Source organism: Nesoenas mayeri, assembly GCF_963082525.1.
Source record: "Nesoenas mayeri genome assembly, chromosome: 24".
Classification (NCBI taxonomy): Eukaryota; Metazoa; Chordata; class Aves; order Columbiformes; family Columbidae; genus Nesoenas; species Nesoenas mayeri.
Genome location: NC_137546.1, coordinates 5,626,696 through 5,647,703, shown reverse-complemented (window position 1 = coordinate 5,647,703; position 21,008 = coordinate 5,626,696). Strand labels below are relative to the sequence as shown.

The 21,008-nt window shown below is 54.3% G+C and overlaps 2 protein-coding genes across 2 annotated transcripts in view; both read right to left on the bottom strand.

The window, feature by feature from the left end:
• Positions 1–771, bottom strand: part of MFAP2 (microfibril associated protein 2) — a 9,700-nt gene extending 8,929 nt beyond the window's left edge. The window contains exon 1 of the mRNA XM_080358892.1: positions 753–771. The gene's annotated coding sequence lies outside the window, so the exon portion shown is untranslated. The remainder of the gene's footprint in view (positions 1–752) is intronic.
• ATP13A2 (ATPase cation transporting 13A2) lies at positions 563–21,008 on the bottom strand. The gene is made up of 30 exons (XM_080358893.1): positions 20,354–21,008; positions 18,276–18,383; positions 13,488–13,561; positions 13,112–13,279; positions 12,174–12,232; positions 11,962–12,073; positions 11,472–11,551; positions 10,921–10,998; positions 10,300–10,369; positions 9,749–9,883; positions 9,437–9,503; positions 8,442–8,570; positions 8,176–8,331; positions 7,857–7,967; positions 7,695–7,741; positions 7,248–7,436; positions 6,965–7,171; positions 6,490–6,603; positions 6,184–6,340; positions 5,664–5,784; positions 5,309–5,433; positions 4,373–4,533; positions 3,848–3,958; positions 3,261–3,340; positions 2,861–3,013; positions 2,654–2,750; positions 2,319–2,542; positions 1,669–1,820; positions 1,413–1,585; positions 563–1,224 (listed from the first exon to the last, which is right to left on the bottom strand). The coding sequence occupies exons 2-30, from the start codon at positions 18,283–18,285 to the stop codon at positions 1,054–1,056; spliced, it is 3,531 nt and encodes a 1,176-aa protein (XP_080215019.1). The 5' UTR covers positions 18,286–18,383; positions 20,354–21,008; the 3' UTR covers positions 563–1,053.

Below are 21,008 nucleotides of genomic sequence, written 5' to 3'. Positions count from 1 at the left end.
TCCTCCGTGGAAGGAGCGAGGTTTTTGCAGTTTTGGCGAGGATGACCTGGGTTTTTCCAGTGATTATGATGATTATTTTCTAGGAAATTCCAGCTCTGGGGTTATTTAACTCATTTGGGCTGGTGAAATCCCAGCGGTGCCGCCCCCTGGGTTCGCTCTCTGCTTTCGAGCATCGAGGAAAAGCATCTTCCAGGCCAGATGGGTGAGTGAAATGACCCTAAAACCTCCTGCGCTTGCTCATCTTCTCTGTTTGATACTCACACAACGTCGTCCTGCCCCAAGCTCCATCCACGCACAAGCAAAACCCTCAAGAAAATACTGTTAATTTATTAGACAACGCTCACGACAGCACCATATGGAAACCGAAAAGCTGTATGTCATGTTCCCGACTGCATTGACATTGGAGTAGAGTTAAAAAATAAAGAGATTTGGGGTTGTGTTTTTGCAGTTTTTGGGGTTCTTTTAATGCTACAAAGGTCCCGTGCTCGGCAGGGGCATTGCAAGTGGAGAGGCTGGTCCCTGGGTGGTGGGGATTGAGCAGCATCCTTGGCAAGGTGGGGATGGGGGGGTTGTAAACCGTTCCTACACATCTAGGGCAGCCGTGGGGGGGGGTATTTTTCACAGTGAGCAGAAACATGACGCTGGGTGGATGCTCTCGCCATGACAAGATCGAGCACCCTCTTCATGAGATCAAGGAGCCTCTTCATGGTGGTTTTGACCAGCCAGGAGATGGAAAGGAAAAATGTGTGTACCCTTATGTACTCCCAGCATGGGGAGATGGGTCCAAGGCTGGTGCAGGAGAGGAGGAAGAGCTGAACTGGACCATTTCTCCTCTTTTCTGGACCATTTCTCCTCGTCTTCTGGACCTTCTCCCCCAGTTTGCTGCTCCAGCACCTCCTCCTCTCCAGCCATGGGACCGGCACGTGTGGCTTCACAGCTTTGACACCACCGCTCTCCCCGTGGGGTCCTGCCCACCGCATCCCTCCATTTATGGGGATAAATAAATAAACGACGGCATCCGAGGGCTGGCAGGCGGGCGGAGCCCGACACGGGCTATCTAATGGCGATGGACATCTTGGGGGTGGCGAAAAGCGGTTCGTTCAGAGGCGGCCAGGATGGTTGCTGCTGGCTCAGCTCCTTCTCCAGCCTCTTGAAAAGCTTCTTGGATGCTTTTTTTCGGCGCAGCTTGCGGAGGCAGCTGAGCAAACCGTGGTCCAGGGCAGTCTGAAGGAAAAATGGGAAGGGGAATGGATTTTGGGGAGGTTGTGGACCTCAAGGAGAGGGCAGAGCCAATGCCAAGGCGAGGCCTGCTCCCTCAGTGCCCACAGCTCCTGGAAAATAATTGCTGGGACAGACCCAAAAGGACAACACGTGTCCCTCGCGTCCCCAGTGCCCACCCTGGGGTGTCCTACCTCCAGCACGAAGGCAGCGAAGAAGTTGAGAACAGCGATTCCCAGCAGCAGCAGCTTGAAATTCAAGTCGTCGATGCTCTGCAGCTTCAACAGCGTTTTGGGGAAGCCCAATGGGTAGAGGGTCAACCACACCATGAGGCCAAAAAGGAGGATGAGGACCACCAGGAAGAGCACTGAGGGCGAGAAGGAGGAGGGTTGAGGAGGAGGAGGAAGGTTTAATGTCTCCTTTTGTCCATGTAGCCGGCATCATCCTCACCGTTGGTGTAGAGCGGCTCCCGGAATGGGTACCCCTTGGACATGGCCACGGCCAGGATGAGATACTGGAAGCCCGTGATGCAGAAGAGGACCGTGTTCTCGTAGTTGGGCAGGTTTTGGGGAGCTGTCACCGTGCTGTTCAGTGGGACAAACCTGAACCGGGTTGGGGGACAAGGTTGGGGAGGGTCAGATGAAGGGAGAGGCAAGGAGAGGGTTTAAACAGTGACCCTGTCTTCTCCATGAGCAGATTGTTCATGGACCTTCTCTCTACAATTATCTGAAAGAAGGTTGTAGAAAGGGGGGGTTGGTCTGTTCTCCCAGGTGTTAAGAAATAGGATGAGAGGAAACAGGCTCAAGTTGCGCCAGGGGAGGTTGAGGTTAGATATGGGAACAATTTCTTCCCCAAAGGGCTGTGGGGCATTGGAACAGGCTGCCCAGGGCAGTGCTGGAGTCACCATCCCTGGAGGGCTGGACAGACGGACATGAGGTTCTCAGGACATGAGGCAGGGACAAGGGTGGGGAACAGTTGAACTCGATGATCTCAAGGGTCTTTTCCAATCAAAATGATTTTAAGACAAGCACCCAGGCTTCATTGCAACCCCCTGTTGTGGGTTTCCCATCACCAAAGCCACATGAAGCCGGGTCCCTCACCAGCTCTGCGAGACGGTGACGAAGTAGCTGAGCACTTGCACGGTGATGAGCAGGGTGGTCTGCAGGAGCAGGCTGCCCAGCACCAGCACGCTGATCAAGGCTCCTTGGGGACGCTCCACTCCCAGGTCCTGGGCAGGACCCGTCCGACCCATCAGCACCGCCACGGTTGTGGTGATGATCAGGTCGAAGAAGAGGAATTGGAAGTCGCTCAGGTTGGTGTTGATCTGGGAAGGAGAAGCCACCCGCTCGCAGCCACAAGAGGGCTGGGAAGGTCACCCAGCGGTGACAAGGTGACCCAAAGGCACCGCAGGCATTTGGGAAACCACAGGACTCACCGTGTAGAGCAGCAGGACGGACACAAACTGCACTAAGCTGTACAGCGCCATGTACTTAAAGACGCCAAAGGAGGTGACCAGCGAGCACCTGCCCTCCCTGCGGAGAAAAACAGCCTCACCCACCACCCCCCTATGAATTGTCCCAAAGTGGGGACACAGCGGCACCCAACAGACCCCCATCCTGGGTTTTATCCCCCGGCAGCTCACCGGATGATGGTGGGGACGCACTCGATGTTGGCCACACGGGAGGTGAACGGCGAAGCCACCGACGCCTCCGCCTCGGACAGCGAGATGCCCACGTCGGCGGCTTTCAGAGCCCCGCAGTCATTGGCGCCGTCCCCGCACATCCCCACGCAGTAGCTGCGGTGAGAAGGGAGCCAAGAAGTCACGATGGGACAGGGGAAAAACCTGGGGCTTTGCAGTTGCACCCCTGTATTCAGGATAAATCCACTTCTGGTTCTCAGGGACATGAGTTAGTGCCAGGGTCGGGTTAATGGTTGGACTCAATGATACTGAGGGGCTTTTCCAAGCAAAATGATTCTGTGATTCTATGAAAAACCCCTTGTCCGCCTCTGTCCCCCATCCCTTGGGGCTGGGGGGTCCTTACTTGAGCTCTTGCAGGCTGCAAACCAGCTGAGTCTTCTGGTCGGGCGACATGCGGGCGAAGACGGTGGCTCGGATGAGGATCTGCAAAGAGGGAAAAGGCTCCACGATTGTATCGCAACACCCCACAGCCCAGGAGGAGCCGGGTGATTCTGAGCTTTCCCAGCTTAGCAGAGCACAAGGTATCATCCACTAGTGAAGAAACAAACCAAACCCTTTGGGCATTTTGCTTTGGAGCTCCAAGGCTGCACCGTGAAACCCTAGTGAGGTCAACCTTCATAGAATCATAGAATATTTTGGGTTGAAGGGACCTTCAAAGGTCACCCAGTCCATGACAGGGACACCTTCACCAGCTCAGGTTGCTCAGAGCCCCGTCCAGCCTGGCCTGGGATGTCTCCAGGGATGGTTCAGCCACCACCTCTCTGGCCAACCTGGGCCAGGCTCTCACCACCCTCAGGGCCAACAATTCCTTCCTCATGTCCAGCCTGAATCTCCCTCCTTCAGTTTAAAACCATCGCCCCTTGTCCTAATCCAACAGGCGCTGATATAAAGTCCCCACCTTGCCGGAGGATTCCCCGCCATCGGACTCACCTTTGGCAGCAGGTCAGGGAAATGCTCGCAAACCACAGCGAAGGATTTGCCGTTGAGCGCGAAGTGGCAGGGCTGGGGCTGGAGGCAGCAGCCGTCCCGCCGCTGCAAACCCTGCCAAGGAAAACAAGCTCCTTTTTTCTGGTTCTTTTTCTCCAAGTCGCGCTCAAATCCCTGCTGAGCCCCTGGGCGATGCTCTGCGCCAGCATCCTCAACCCACATGCTAAAGCAGCTTCCCTTAAACCTCAATTTCAGGCATTTAATAGTGGTATTTTGGATAAAAAGCTTGTGTGAGCAAGCCCTTCGTATCAAACCTGAAGCAGGACCTGGCTGCATCTCACGAGGGTGTTTGGAGCTTGATGTGCTCCCAGGGAGAAACAGGAGCAAGTTATTTTCTCCCATTTAACAAGGGGCAGAATCACACCCATAACTGCCTCTCTTTTCCCAGCTTTGTTATTTGTAGAGTCCTGCAAGGTGACCAGCAGCTTTGGCTTTACAAAATCCCCCAAGTGTTGCCTCGGGACTCACCTCCAGCTGCTCCTCGCCCTGGGAGTGCTCGGCGAGGACGAATTTCAGAGCGGCGGGTTTGTCGTGGCCGGGGGGGGAGGCGCTGACGAAGATCACCCCCTCTTTGGCTTCCACCATGCGGCAGCTCCTGGCCACGTTCACAGCCGTCAGCATGTTGTCCCCTGGCAGACAGAGGTGGTGGGGGCTGAGAAACCACCAGCGCAACGATGTTTGCCAGGGTCTCGCATGGCTGTGAGATCCAACCCACCGCATCCCCCTTCCCGGTTCACTTTGGAGGTCCTTTTGCTTCCCCATTTTTTGCGGGAAAGCTCCAAAATCTCATTGCTGCCCTACACCAAATCATAGAATACTAATAGTTTGTGTTGAAGGGACCTTCAAAGCACATCCAGTGCCACCCCTGCCATGACAGGGACATCTTCACCAGCTCAGGTTGCTCAGAGCCCCGTTCAGCCTGGCCTGGGATGTCTCCAGGGATGGTTCATCCACCACCTCTCTGGCCAACCTGGGCCAGGCTCTCACCACCCTCAGGGCCAACAATTTCTTCCTCATGTCCAGCCTGAATATCCCCAAAGAAAAGCAGCAGCTCCAAACCTTGGCAGCGCCACTTGGTTTGGTGCAAAAGACCCAAAGGTGACTCCTACATCCCTCTCATTAGCTGTGCAATCCGGGGTGCTCAGGAGAAGTCAACATTTATGTCATTGCAGTGAGACAGGGAGCAGTTTTGCTATTTAAGCCACCCACTCTGGGTTTGCAGGTTCATGCTGCACCCACAAAAAAGCAGCCTGCACCAGTCCAGGAGTCCTCGCCGAGCATCCCAGCCGCTTCAGGCCACGATTTCTGGTGGAAAAGCCCTTCATCCCTTGCACAGCATCAAGGATCATCCGTGTCCCATCACCGCCCCAAGCCGGGTGTCCCCGGTCCCCTCCGCAGGGTCACCTGTCACCATGACGGGGCGGATGTTGGCGTTCCTCAGGAGGTGAATCACGGGTGCAGACTCTGGCTTGAGGACGTTTTTCATGACGAGGAAGCCCAGGAAGGTCAGGCTGCTCTCCGCAGAGTCCCTGGTGGGACACAACGAGCTGGTCAACACCGTCTTCAACACAAGGCAGAGCAGAAAAATGGGTATAAACAGCTAAAAATCCATCTAGGGGGCAGCCAGCGATTGCTTTGGTACGGGGTAGGGTTTAATTCCTTGCAGACTACGACAGGCTAGGCTGCTAGGACAAAAGCATCCTGTGAAATGCTCAGAGTGAACATCTAAACAGTGAAAAAACAAGTTGTTGGCACCAACCTTGGGAGCTGCAGGGCCTGCTCGAAGGTTGACACTGCGCTCAGGGGTTTGCAAGCCAGAGCCAAGACTCGGAAACCATCGGTGGTGTAGTGTCGCAGCATCTGGGAGAAATCCATGGGGACTGCGGCCACGAGGAGAAAAGCAAAGTCAGAGCAGGTCCTGAACCCAGTGGGGTAAACCCAGCAAGGGGAGCTGGGGCTGGAGCTGCTGAAGGACTTTGGATGGTCAAGGAATCAAGGAATTGTTTTGGGAGAAGAGATTCAGGCTGGACATGAGGAAGAAATTGTTGCTCCTGAGGGTGGTGAGAGCCTGGCCCAGGTTGGCCAGAGAGGTGGTGGATGAACCATCCCTGGAGACATCCCAGGCCAGGCTGGACGGGGCTCTGAGCACCCTGAGCTGGTGAAGATGTTCCTGCTCATGGACTGGATGAGCTCTGAAGGTCCCTCCAACCCAAACCAATCTATAATCCTACGATTCACAGCTGGGCAATGACAATGAACCACCGTCCCCCAGTACATACCAGTTTCCTTCCTGCACAGACTGGCCACCATCTCGGGTGCGCCCTTGGTGTAGACGTGGGCCGAGGCTTCTCTGGGCAGCTTCACCAGGACACTCATCCTCTGCAAGGAGGAGGAGAAGGGGAAACGCCGGAGGATGCCCAGGGGTGACTGGTGCTTCTGCGGAAGAGAGGGAAGGTGTCAGGGCCAGGCAGGAGCTTCTCCAGGAGGTACAAGCTCTCCAGGGGCCATGGAGGACACAGCAACCCTCTGGGGTTACAAACCGAGTGACTCGGGTAACCTGAGCCGCTCTGGTCCACAGGACCTACCCTGTCTCGCGGCTGTTCTTCCTCGGGCGGAGGTTTCATCACAGCCAAGACCTTTGTCCCAAACTGCTGGCAGGCGGGCAGCTCACCTTCCTCCTCCTCCATCATCTCCAGGCGCTGGAACCAAGGCAGATGCTGAGATGACAAAGCCCTGCCTGGCAAGAACCAAGCCCTATCCACCCCATAAGTGGTTTGAAACACCCCCTTCTCCTGGCAGAGCAAGATCATGGAATCATAGAATGGCTTTGGTTGGAAAAGCCCCTCAAGCTCATCGAGTCTAACCGTTCCCCACCCCTGTCCCTGCCCCATGTCCTGAGAACCTCGTGTCCGTCTGTCCAACCCTCCAGGGATGGTGACTCCAGCACTGCCCTGGGCAGCCTGTTCCAATGCCCCACAGCCCTTTCCAGCAAGAAATTGTTCCAGAGATCTGATACCTCCTTCTTTACAGACCCGCAGCTTTGCCCACTGCTTGTCTTACCCAGCCAGTGGACTCCACCATCTTGAGGTCCACAGGGTCCCCAATGGGCTGTGCCCGCAGCAGCGTGACGGTGTGACAGGCGGCAAGAGAGTAGAGCAAGGGACCGGCGGGCAGGCAGCGGGGCTCGTGGACGATGGGCATGAAGTGGTTGTTCTCCAGCGGGACCACCCCCCAGACATCCAGACCTTCCTCTGTCAGGGTTCCCGTCTGTGCAGAGGGGACAATGGGTCCAGACGAGCCCCCCCGAGATGGAAACTGTGGTCCCATTGTGCCCAAGACTCACCTTGTCGAAGCAAACCAGGCGGATCTTCCCGCAGAGGTTGATTCGGGGAGGGCTGATGCAGAAGATTCCTTGTTTCTTCAGCCTGTTCTGGGCGTAGATGGTGCCCACGGTCATCGCAGCTGGGAGAGCTGGGGGCACGATGACAGTGATGAGGTCGAGGGCGCGGATGATGATTTGCCCCACGGGGACCTGGTGGGTGGGGAAGAAGAAGGTTGGGCATCCTGACAGCCCTCACCCATCTCCACCCTACACTCAAGGATTCAATTTGTTGGCCCTGAGGGTGGTGGGAGCCTGGCCCAGGTTGGCCAGAGAGGTGGTGGATGAACCATCCCTGGAGACATCCCTGAGCTGCTGAAGATGTCCCTGCTCATGGTAGGGATGGGACTGGATTAGCTTTGAAGGTCCCTTCAACCCAAACTGAGGATTCACCAACTCCAACAACCCTACCTGGTTTTTCACCAAGATGAGGATGCTGTACAGCGTGCCGATAAAAGCTGTGCGGGAGGAGAACGGGCTCGGTTACAACACAAAGCAGATGATGAAGGGTGGGTTCAACCATCTAAAGAGGAGTTTGGCTGCTCCTGGCCATGCCTCCACCCTCAGACATACCCAGGACGGCGAGGAACAGGACAAACTTCACAGCATCCTTGTAGAACTTGAAGCTCACGGGTTTGGGGTAGAGGATGGAGCTGATGAGATCCCCTTTGGCAGTGCAGAACCCTGCGGAAGACAGGAAGGAGGTAAATATGTAATCATCGCTCTAAACACATGGCTTAATCCTGGCTCTTCATATAATTATAGAATCACTTTGGTTGGAAAAGCCCCTCATGATCATCGAGTCCACCCACTGCCCCAACCCTGGCACTAACCCATGTCCCTGAGAACCTCATCTACACACCTATTTTGGTGTTTTTTCTCAATCCCTCACCTGTGCGGGTCACCACAGCCAGCACGTCTCTGTCCACGTAGGACTTGGCTTGGATGACCTGCGTCCCGCAGAACAAGGTGTGCCGCCGGTGCTCCTCGGGGGAATAGACGCCACTGCCCGCCGGGAGAGGGGTTTTCATCACCGGCACGCTCTCCCCTGCGGCGGGAACAGCACGGAGCAGGGTTTATCACCCTGGGGGGTCAGGATCCGCCCAGCCTGATGGGAAGGGGCTGCTCCCAAAAAATCCCCCGTCCCGGGGCTCTCACCCGTCAGCATGCTCTCGTTGACCATGCACTCGCCCGTCAGCAGCGCCGCGTCGCACGGGACCAGCGTCCCGTCCGTGGGGAGGCTGATGCAGTCGCCCGGCACCAGTTCTGCAGAGGTGACCGTCTCCTCTGGGAAAAACACAACCGTGCTCCGGCATGTCATTTTGGTTGGAAAAACCCTCAAGATGACCGAGACAAAGTGTTCCCCACCCCTGTCCCTGCCCCATGTCCTGAGAACCTCATGTCCGTCTGTCCAGCCCTCCAGGGATGGTGACTCCAGCACTGCCCTGGGCAGCCTGTTCCAATGCCCCACAGCCCTTTGGGGAAGAAATTGTTCCCACATCCAACCTCAACCTCCCCTGGTGCAACTTGAGGCCGTTTCCTCTGCTCCTGGCGCTTGTTCCTGGGGAGCAGAGCCCGACCCCCCTGGCTCCAAGCTCCTTTCAGGCAGTTCAGAGATCAGAAGGTCTCCCCTCAGCTCCTGTTCTCCAGCTGAACCCCCAGGTCCCTCAGCCGCTCCATCACATTGTGCTCCAGCCCCTCACCAGCTCCGTTCCCTTCTCTCCACTCGCTCCAGCACCTCAAGGCCTTTCTTGGTGTGAGGTGATCCCGCCATCCCTCTGGCCGCCATTTTGAGCCCTGAGGTGATCTTGGTGACGCCATTTTGAGCCCTGAGGTGATCTTGGTGCTGCCATTTTGAGCCCTGAGCTGAGGGGCCCAAAACTGCCCCAGGATTCACGTTTTGGCCTCACTGTGCCCAGCACAGGGACGGTCGCTGCCCTGGCCCTGCTGGCCACACCAGTGCTGGTACTAGCCAGGATCCTGTGGCCTCTTGGCCACCTGGGCACACACTGGCTCATGTTCAGCCGCTGCCACCAACACCCCCAGGTCCTTTTCCAGCCACTCTCCCCTGAGCCAGCAGCATTGGAGGTGTCATCGCAGCACCACCCCAAACGGCTTTGTGAGCCCTCGTTCCTCGTGGACATTGCACTCACCTCCTTCAGGACGACGGACCCGGACACCGACCGACATCTTGGCCATGTTTTGCAGGGTGGCACTTTGCTGCAAGGGAGGGAGCAGTTACCAGCCACTCCTGGGCAGCTCAAAACATGCAGCAAAGCTTCATTAAACGCGTCTCAAAAGCTCAGGACCGCAGAGGAAGGAGGAGAAAACCTGCCCCAGCATTGGAATATGGGTTGTGTTCACCCAGCTGGGCTCAGAGGGAGTTCAGCAGCAGCACGGAGGTCAAACAGTATCAGAAAACGGGCTGTTTTCTGAGTGCTGCATGTCCCAAACCCACCACCCACCTTCCTCGTCTCGTAGAGGGACAGCCCTAAGGAGACGGTGGAGATGAGGAAGATGCAGGCGGCGTAGTAGTAATAGGCATCACAGACCCACAGCACGATGCTGAACACTTGGAAGATGTAGAAGGGGTTGAGAACCTGGAAAAGAAGAAGGAGAAAGAGCAGATTTGGAGGGGTCAGAGCTTCCTCCAGCCCACCACGAGACCTCCAGGCTCCTTGAGGGACAACTGCTCATGCAGAGGGGAAACTGGCCCTTCCCTGGGGATAAATGAGCTGATTTCTCGCAAACCCTCCATCCTCCCCGGCTTTGCTCTATGGTCAGGACTGCTGAGGATGCTCAGCCACCTCTGGGGATGCTCGTGTCTGAGCTAAGAGGCAGGATAGGTCCCCTCCACAGCTCTGCCTTCTCTGATCTCTGCCCCAAAACAGTCCTGAAGTCCTCTCCTCCCCACCAGAGAGGAAAAGCCCACAAAGTGAAGGACACGGAGATGGGGCAGGATCTGCCCTGGGACAACTCAGTGTTTTCACAGCTGGGCCCATCAATGCACACACACCTCCTCCACCAAGAGCCTGGCGTAGGACTTGACCGGCACCTCAATGAGGTTGGGTCCATAGATCTTCGTTCTGCAAACAGGAGAGAAAAAAGCAAAGGAGGAAGCAAACGGGTGCTGGGGAAAAGCTGCATTTCCATCCTGGGGGCCCTCATGCTGCCCAGAACTCCATGGGAGCCTGGTGATGTGGAGAAGCCAAGCCAAGCCAAGGAAACACAGCTGACCCGGCTGTCTTATGTTTTGAGGTCTGGGTGCAAGAAAAAACCAGATTCTAGAATTCACCAGCCCCTGGAAAAGCGTTATCTGCACTGCTTGGGTGTCCCAGGGGGCTGGGAGATCCCATGTGGGCCGGTTGTGATAGGACAAGGGGTGATGGTTTAAACTAAAATGGGAGATTCAGGCTGGACATGAGGAAGGAATTGCTGGCCCTGAGGGTGGTGAGAGCCTGGCCCAGGTTGGCCAGAGAAGTGGTGGATGAACCATCCCTGGAGACATCCCAGGCCAGGCTGGACGGGGCTCTGAGCACCCTGAGCTGGTGAAGATGTCCCTGCCCATGGCAGGGGGGGCACTGGGGAGCTGGGAATGTCCCTTCAACACAAACCATCTGTGATTTGATGATTCTACCTGGTATTGTGGTCTTGCTGGTCAAGCCCAGCCTGGGAGAGGTGGAGATCTGCGCAGGTCCAACCTTCATCCAAGACACTGGCAAGGCCGAGGGGAAAGAAAAAACAGAGAAACGGAGTCAAAGTCAGCAGGAGCTTGGCCGGGCGGAACAAAACCCACGGCCAAGTCCTTCGCAACAACAAAAAAACCCCCTTTGAGTAAGGGAGAGCATCTTGTTCCTTGGCATCTGCCGAGGAGCAGGGACAAAAGGGGCACAGTTTGGAGAGCTGCGAGCGGCACAGCGCGGTGGGACCATCCAGCATGGGGCTCTGCCAAAATACTTCACCCACAAAGACAGGGAACATCAACAACTCAGGGCCAGAGGCAGCGCTGCTTCCCCGACCCAACACCCCTGGGATTGGCTCCAAAGGTTTCACAGCGTGGAGAAAAGCTCCAGTGCGGTTCTGTGGCTTCCAGCCAGGTCAGGATTATTCCTGGGGGGGCTGAGGGGTCAAGGAGAGGAGCAGAGACATGCAGAGAGGATTGCTGGGGCAGAGGGGGTGGAGAAATACCTGACTTTGCAGAACGCCTGCCGCTGCTCCATCCAGACGTAGCGCATGCCCTCAAAGAGGTAATACCGCAAGATGTTCTTCTGAGCAGGGCAGGATGGGAAAAGTAAGGTGTTAGAGGGACACAAGGGCAGCCCATGCCATGGGAGGTGGGAATCGGAGAATCATTTTGGTTGGAAAAGACCTCAGGATCCTTGAGTCCAACCATAACCCAACTCATGTCCCCAAGAACCTCACGTCCGTCTGTCCAACCCTCCAGGGATGGTGACTCCAGCACTGCCCTGGGCAGCCTGTTCCAATGCCCCACAGCCCTTGGGGGAAGAAATTGTTCCCATATTCAACCTCAACCTCCCCTGGCGCAACTTGAGGCCGTTTCCTCTGCTCCTGGCGCTTGTTCCTGGGGAGCAGAGCCCGACCCCCCTGGCTCCAAGCTCCTTTCAGGCAGTTCAGAGATCAGAAGGTCTCCCCTCAGCTCCTGCTCTCCAGACGTTACCTCCTCTCTCTCCTGCAGCCGGACGGTGTCCCTGCTCTCCTCCTCCTCCGACACGCCAATAGCGATGCTGCTCCTTCGATCCTCCAGCCTGGCCCCGGGGTGATGCTCCAGGCTGCTTGGGATGCCAAACCAAGCGTTCATCCCCCCTCTCCCACTGCAAACACCCCCTTCCCTGTAGCCGAAATCTCGAGGAGCGTCCGCTGGTATCTCACCTGCCCTCACCCAGCGGCTCTGCGCACACACGGGTGGTGAAGCACTGTCCAAATCGGTCCTGCAACACAGCATGGGGCTGAGCAGAGGGAAATGGGGTCCCCGGGTGTCCCCCCCAGTTCCTTTGCATGGGGACAGTGTCACAGGGAGTCCCCAGGGACCTGTCCCAGGTGATCGGTGGGTTTCAGGGATGATCAAGGGAAATGCAAAGGCAGGCTGGCTGCTACGGAAGGGGAAAGCACGGCATTATTCCAGGAATAATATTATATTATTATCAGATTATATTATGTTATATTATATTATATCACATTATACCACCTTATGTGATTGTTACATTACATTACATTAGATCATGCTATATCACATTATGTAATGTCCCATTATGTTACACTTTATCCTGTTATATTATGTTACATTACATTATATCATGTTACATCACATTATATCATGTTACATCACGTTATGTTACATTATATTACATAATATTACATCACATTAGGTGACATATTACATCATATCATGTTATATCACGTTATATATTACATTATTTTACGTTATATCACATTACGTGATGTTATATTATGTTATATATTACATTATATTATATCACATTATGTGATGTTATATTACGTTATGTCACATCATGTTATATCACGTTATATTTCATTATATTACATCATGTTATGTGACGTTATATTACACTATATTATACCATGTTATATTATATCACACTACATTATATTGCATTATATTATATTAAATTCCATTACGTTCTATATAATAATTATTCCTGGAATAACTTGGCTCTGGGGTAGCAAGTCACTTGACGCGAGGAGACGTCAAACACAGTGTGGGGAGGGTGACAAGGGACATCAAGGGACATGCCCAAGGCCCTCCCAGGACGCTGGTGGCAGAGTCTGCACCCCAGTTTGGGACTCACCCTGATGATGACCCAGTCGGCCTGGCCGAGGGCGCAGGGTTTGCATTTCGCCTGCACCTCCAGGCTGGGTTTCCAGTGGAAGAGGACGAGGAGCAGCCCGGCGGTGAGCACGGAGCCCGCGTGGCACAGGGCCACCCGCCACCGCTTGGTCTGGTAGCCCGTCACCTCCTGGCAGACAGAAACCCCACCTTTACAGGGACACTTATCCCCAAAATAACTACCAAGCATCTAAATCAATAAAAGCCCCGAGCCTCCTAGCGTGACTTAACACCAAGCAAACAGCAACCAAGTCATTCTGGGGCTGGAAAACCACTGTTTTTGCAGATAACACGCAATTTTCGTGCCTCCCTCCCCGCGGCGAAGCCCTGGGACCTACCATGCGGGATTTCTCAGCGTCCGGCTGCAGCGTCCCGTAGCCCGGCCGCCGCCTCCCCAGCAGCCTGCTGCTGTCTGCAGGGAGAAAGAACAGCGAGGAAATAATCAGGGGAGCTGATTCGAAAGGGTTATTTAGGAGATGTTGCAGTGACGGGCTCCCAGCTGTGCTGGTGACATCCCTGGGTGTCCCCTCTGTCACCCAGCCCGGCTGGTGCTGTGCAGGGGGACGCTGCGGGCACGGGGACACCCAGCGCTGCCCGGTCACCCTCCCGCAGCACGTGACGGTCACACCAACAGCGCCAAAGGAGCTTGGGGAGAAAAGCTGGCACGGAACGCAGCGGTTTGGCAGCTGGGAAAAGGGAGCGGGGCTGGGGCAGCGCCAGGGCGAGCACAAGGAGAGCTCTCCCGGCCGCTCTGCACGCTTGTTTGCTCCTCGTGTTTCCCTCTGCATGGAGGACGTGGCCACAAAATTTGCTTTTGACTGGTTTTAATGATGCCCAGCACGGCTCAGCACCTCCGATTCCTGCTGGTCGTTGCTGCGCTAAAACGGCCAATCTGGAAAATGGGGATCGCCAGGGAGGTTTAAATTGGATGTGGGGAACAACTTCTTCCCCAAAGGGCTGTGGGGCACTGGAACAGGCTGCCCAGGGCAGTGCTGGAGTCACCATCCCTGGAGGGCTGGACAGACGGACATGAGGTTCTCAGGACACGGGGCAGGGACAGGGGTGGAAAATGGTTGGACTGGGTGGTCTTGAGGGGCTTTTCCAACCAAAATGATTCTGTGACCCCCAGTGGGATTTTAACCATCACCCTCCACCCCATGAAGTTAAACACACTGATACCCTCAATCTACTCTGAATTACACCCCAGGGAGTCCCAGCTCTGGCAGCTCAAAGCAGCAGGGAGAAAACACGTGGCACAAACACAAACCAGGAGGTATTTCGGTAATTCCCACCCTTGAAACGTGAGATAATTTCCCGGTTCAGGTTTCCAGGGCACTCAGGCAATTCACGGGCTGGGCGAAAGCCCAGGGGCCCGTCCTCTGCCAGAAAAGCCCCCCACAAGCTCATAACAACAGCAATTAATTATAACCATCATCATTTTGATGATCACCAGGGTTGGGTCTCAATCTCCCCCCACAAAACAGCCAGTGCTGCTCCAAGGTATAAGTTTTGCGTTGGGGAAGTGGAGGGGGGGGATGAGCTCAAGGGAGGGTTTATTCAAACAAAAGCCCCCCCTAGGAGGCAAACAAGCAGCTGCAAGGTGGGGAGACATCGATCTCCCCACTGCCACCATCAAACCCCGCGAAAAACCTCGATTCCGGGCAAAACGAGGCCGGGAGCAGCAGAGGAGGCAGAACAAAGGGGACGGAGACAGGGTCCCGGGCACTAAGGCTTTTCCCCAGCACCCAGGGTTTGCAGGAGGGGGGAAAATTACTGCAACACCCCCAAACCGACCCAAATTTGCTCCCTGCGCCTCGCTAAGCCAGGCTGGGCGGCAAGAAGCACAGCCCACCTCGCCACTCGAACTCCGCTCTTTGCAACAACTCAATTATTACCATTTTCTTGACCTTTTCCCATAAGCAGCAAATTTTTCGGAGCGGCGAGCGGGCGCAAGCGGCTCCGTCCATGGAGCTGCAGCTCTCGCACAACCATGTCCCCACCCCCAGGGGGTTTCTGACCCCCCGTTCCCATTCCCGCTGCTCCCCAAAATCCTGCAAGCGAGAAGGAGCTCCGGCCTCGACTCACCGCGCTTTACCCCGCTCGGGATGGGGCAGGTAACACCATCCTCAGCCGTGTCCGGGACGCATCCGGCACCGGCCGGGGGGGAGGGCAGAGCCCTGCGGAGCTGCGATACCGGTTTTGAATCGCGACGCAAAGGCCACACCTCGTTGGCAAACACAGCGTGGGGACAAGCGGCTGTCCCTGCTCCCGCTCCCAAAGCTGAGGGTTTTGCCCCAAACTTGTTTCTGAGAGCTCTGGGAAGAGATTTGCTTCTCTTGCTGCTGATAAATGGGGTATAACAGTCCGGAGCTGTTGTAAATTTGAAGGGGGGGTCAGTGGTGTCCCGGCCCAGCTTGCAAAGGGAAAAGGGGACACAATTCCCCGCTGACACTGGGTTTGCATGGCCAAAGCGCAGCTGCCAGGCTCCCAGGAGAGTTAAAATCATAGAACAGAATCATCAAATTATGGTTGGAAAAAACTTTAAGATCATCGAATCCAACCATTCCCCACCCCTGTCCCTGCCCCATGTCCTGAGAACCTCATGTCCGTCTGTCCAGCCCTCCAGGGATGGTGACTCCAGCACTGCCCTGGGCAGCCTGTTCCAATGCCCCACAGCCCTTTGGGGAAGAAATTGTTCCCACATCCAATCTCAACCTCCCCTGGCGCAACTTGAGGCCGTTTCCTCTGCTCCTGCCACACGTGCAGGCTGGATGTTGCCCACAAGATCCACCCAGCACAGTCACTGCTCCAAGCAGCAAGGTCTGGTGCTGTCTGCTTGATGCTATGGGGTTGACAATGTCAATCCAGGCCCTTGGGGACGAGGACACTGAAAATCACGATGTGGCAAAAGGAAGGAAGGATGAGGGAAGAAAAACAGCGTTTGGTCACACAGAGCAAGATTTAACCCCTTGCGGAGTTTGGGATGGGAGACGTCACCGCCGTCAGACCCAGCGAGGGCTTGGGATGAGACGGCGTCAATTCTCCTGCCTGTTTCACCGAGCCAACGTAAACTCATCCACACCAGAAACGCGTTGCCTTGCCTGCCACCGGACGGAGCAAACGTGTTCTACCAGCTCCCGTCTTGCCCCATCCGGAAAAACACCCCGAGGTTGGAAGAAACAAAAGGATGAGACGAGCTTGAGACACGATGGGGACACGGCAGATGGGGACTGAGTGGAATCGCTCTCATACATCAAATCCTTGAGACGGGCGAGAAAATAAAGTAATAAAATCAAGTCCTTGCGGGCAAAGCGTCCTCCCAGTAGCCCCGTCCACCTCTAACTGGTTTTGGTCCAGGTCTGCAGGGAGGGTTTGTCTGCGAGGAGGAAGCCGGCGGCACAACCAGCGTTTCCTTTGCCACGTGCTGACGACAGCGGCGGCTGAATCCGTCCGGACCAGCACTGCCCTGACCTCTCCTGCACTCGAGTTTTGCAAGACCTCGGCGTGCGCTAAAACCACCCGCTGAGCTGGAGAGAGCGCCCGGCGGCTTCGGGAGCACCCGCGCTTGGGCAAAACAACCCCATTTATATCCAAAATGCATCTTTTCTCTGAATTCTTGTTAAATAAAGAGCTCCTAAGTTCTTTAAGGAGAGAGGAGCCTCGCTCCTCACAGCCCATCATGACCGTTTTGCTGCGTTAGGCCAGGATTAAAGCACCTCCTGCCTCTTGAGCCAGCATCCCAGCGTTAAACCTGGCTACCCTTCAGCAAAATAGGGGGAGGTTCAACCTCCGAGTGCTGCTGCGCTGCAGGTTTGGAGCAAGAAATGGGTGGTGGGGACCCCAAGGGGTCAGCAGGGTGGTGGGGACCATGGTGGCAGCACAAGGACCATGGTGGCACCATAAGGACCGGCCACCGCATCATCACCCTCCTCCCTTTCCTTCCTCCCGCGCCGATCGGGGCAAATTCAAAAGGAAACAGGCAAAGGTTGCGCAGGCCGAGCTGCTTCCGTCAGCCGCCGAGACGAGGGGTGCAGGGCACCTCGGGTGATGTTTTGGTGCCATATCGCATGTTTCCGAACCCCTGGATGCTTTTTTTCCCCATCACCCTCAACCCTGCAAAGGGTTTTTTGGCTGTAGGGTTGGCCAGTTCGAGGCTGGGTGGGTGACATGGTGTGACATCCCCCAACAGCGCAAAGGGGACAGAAAGGTAAAGCAGTTCTGCAACGTCCCATGATAGCATTTTCCAGCCCCATTGCATCCCGGGGGGACATTGCTGTGCTGGTCCCCCCCCCAAATCTGTGACAGTGGAGGGGGGGCAGCATCTGCTTGGCTACATCAGTGGCTCCTGATTTTGGAAACCTCGTTGCACGGGGAAGCAAAGCAAAGTGAAGTGAAATAAAATAAAGCAGAATAAATAAAATAAAATAAAATAAAATAAAATAAAATAAAATAAAATAATAAAATAAAATAAAAAGCAAAAATAAAGCAAAGCAAAAAGGAGCAAATTAAAATGAAGCAAAGCGAAAAGAAGTGAATGAAAATGAGGCAAAGTGAAAAGAAGTGAATTAGAATAAGGCAAAGCAAGAAGAGGCAAAATAAAGCAAAAAGAGGCAAAATAAAGCAAAAAGAGGCAAAATACAGTGAAGCAAAATCAAATAAAGCAAAGCAAAAAGAGGCAGAATGAAGCAAAGCAAAGCAAACTAAAATAAAGCAAAAGCAAATAAAGCAAAGCAAAAAGAGGCAAAATAGACCAAAGCAAAATAAAAGCGAAAATAGACCAAAGCAAAATGAAGCCAAATAAAATGAGACAGAAGAAAATGAAGCAAAAAGAAAAGAAAGCAAAGATAAAGTGAAGCTGCCCGCCCCCCCCCCCCCCCCCACCTTCCAGCACAAGCCGTTGCACAAGCAGGGGCCGAGCGGGGGGTGAGCGCAACCCCCGGGTGGGGGGGGACCGCAGAATGCACCCGCGGGGCCACGCACGATGCGACCCCCGTGGGCCGCGCACGGAGCTGCAAAGCGCTGCAAAGCGGGAGGGGGGCCCTGCACACCCCCCCCCCCCCCCCCCCCCCCCAATATATGTGTGTGAATGTCCCACCCCCCCCCCCCACCGTGTGTGTCCCGCTGACCTGAGCTCATGTTGGGGACACGCGTGGGCCGGGGCCCCGCGCGCGCACCCGCAGCTCCACGGCGCGCGGCGGAAGGGCGGAGCGCGGGGGACGCTGGGACTTGGAGTCCTGCACATCCCCCCCCAAAAAATAACAATTAAAACAATTAGCAAAACACTCCATAGGTGCTGCTCCCACCCCCCACTCGGGGCTTTGCAACCCTCCCCGTGGAAGGGGAATGCACCCGGGTCCTGCCCCAAAAAAGGGGGTTGCACCCCCATATCTTGCAAGGAAATGCATGAAGCTCTGCCCCAAAAAGGGGCATTGCACCCCATTTCCTTGCAAGGAAACACAAGGAGCTCTGCCCCTCCCAAAAGCTTTGCAGCCCCATATCTGGCAAGGAAATGCAATGAGCTCTGCTCCAAAAAAGTGGCTTTGCACCCCATTTTCTTGCAAGGAAATAAACTGGGCTCTGCCCCCAAAAATGGGTTTTGCAGCCCCACAGCTTGCAAGGAAATGCATCAGACTCTGCTCCCCCCCAAAAAAAGCTTTGCACCCCCATACCTTGCAAGGAAATGCAGTGGACTGTCCCAAAAAAGGGGCTTTGCACCCCCATATCTTGCAAGGAAATGCACCCAGCTCTGCTCCCCCAAAAAGGCTTTGAACCCCTATATCTTGCAAGTAAATGCAATGGACTGTCCCAAAAAGGGGCTTTGCACCCCCATATCTTGCAAGGAAAGGCACCAGGCTCTGCCCCCCAAAAAGGCTTTGCACCCCCATATCTTGCAAGGAAAGGCACCAGGCTCTGCCCCCCATAAAGGCTTTGCACTCCCATATCTTGCAAGGAAATGCACCAGGCTCTGCCCCCCCCAAGCTTTGCACCCCATTTCCTTGCAAGGAAATGCAATGAGCTCTGCTCCAAAAAAGTGGCTTGCACCCCATTTTCTTGCAAGGAAATAAACTGGGCTCTGCCCCCAAAAAGGGGTTTTGCAGCCCCACATCTTGCAAGGCAATACATCAAGCTCTGCTCCCCCAAAAAGGGGCTTTGCACCCCTAAATATTGCAGGGAAATGCACTGGGCTTTACCCCATAAACGGCTTTGTACCCACATATCTTTCAAGAAAATACACTGGGCTCTATCCCCAAAAACGGGCTTTGCAGCCCTAAATATTGCAGGGAAATGCACTTGGCTCCACCCTAAAAAAGTGGCTTTGCATCCCATTTTCTTGCAAGGAAATACACCGGGCTCTGCCTCCAAAGAGGGGGTTTGCACCCCCACATCTTGTAAAGAAATGGATGGGGCTCCGCCCTAAAAAAAAGGCTTTGCACCCCCATATCTCACAAGGAAATTCACTGGGCTCTGCTTCAAAAAATAAGACTTTGCGCCCCCAAATCTTGCAAAGAAATAAATGGGGCTCTGCCATAAAAAAGGGGCTTTTCACCCCCTTTTCTTGGGAGGAAATCCATTGAGCTCTACCCCAAAAAGCAGGAGGGTTATTGAAGCCAATAACCATGTGCAGCCCCATTAAGACCAGCAGCCCCCTCCAGCCCAAACCTGGCTTTTGGGGCTCTTAATTACCAAAAAAATGCCACCAGAATTAGACAACACCTGCAACAAGAGCTGCTCCTGCCCCCCAAAACCAACCCTTGCACAAGCGACTTTTGGTTTCTTACACAGAAAGGGAGATAAAACCCAGTATTTCCATTAGAAGGAAGAGCTTGTGCTTCTCCCGAAGCCAAAAACGACGCAGATTTTGTTATTCAGGGCGGAAAAACCTCAACCATCGAAAACCATTCTGGTTCCTTTGCACTGCGTTTCCATCTGATCCTCTTCTCGCCAATGGTGGCTTTTAAAAACGAAACGAGGTAAAAACCAGTTTGTGTTCAAATAAAACCCATAGAGCTCTTTTATTCAAGCTGTTGATGGGCAACCCTTCGATTGAAGCCAGGAGATGCTATTTCAAAGCAGAAGGTATCGAAACCTCATCATTTTGGGAGTGACAACATGTCACAGCTGTCAGACACAGAAAACAGGGACAGTTTGGTGACATGGAAGAGCAGCCCACCATATTTTCAATATAAAAAAATCTCTGACCTACAGAATTCGGTGTCACATCAGCTCTTGGGAATGAAGACATCGGCTCCAGCAATTAAAAGAAATACATTTCTGCAAATGAAAATTAAGACGGTGACATCAGTTTGGTCTCTCCAGACACCCACAAAGCTCCCTGACCATAGGATAGATAAATGTATGGAAAATAAGCCCAACCAACCAACAAACCAGCAGCATTTTTTGGGCAAGGCTTTCCAGAGCCGTACACAACTTTGGTGCCACCTCCATTTACCTTTGCTGCCCAGTGGCAGCGGGTTGGTTACCACACCATGTGTCAGGACACTTCTAGAAGTTCCTACTATATCTAGACAAATAAAAAGCACACATTAAAAATCTATTAAACAGCAGAACACAAAGCGCTTCTTTCCTCTCCACCTCCCTATGTTGCTGCAAGCAACAATTTACCATGAACATAACGAGTTTTAAAAACCTAGAGCTAAAGATCACTTGTACCAGAGCAATGATTCAACCCTAAGAAACCTGCTCTAGGACTTGGAATAAAGATGCAGGTCCTCACTCCAGGCCCAGAGGATTTCAAAGCAGGGTGAAACTCCCCCAAAATTCCCGTTTCCCAGCCAATTCCATTGTTTTCTTGCTAATTGCCATGGGGTTTATTACTTGCAGGTCTCTTCCCACATGTG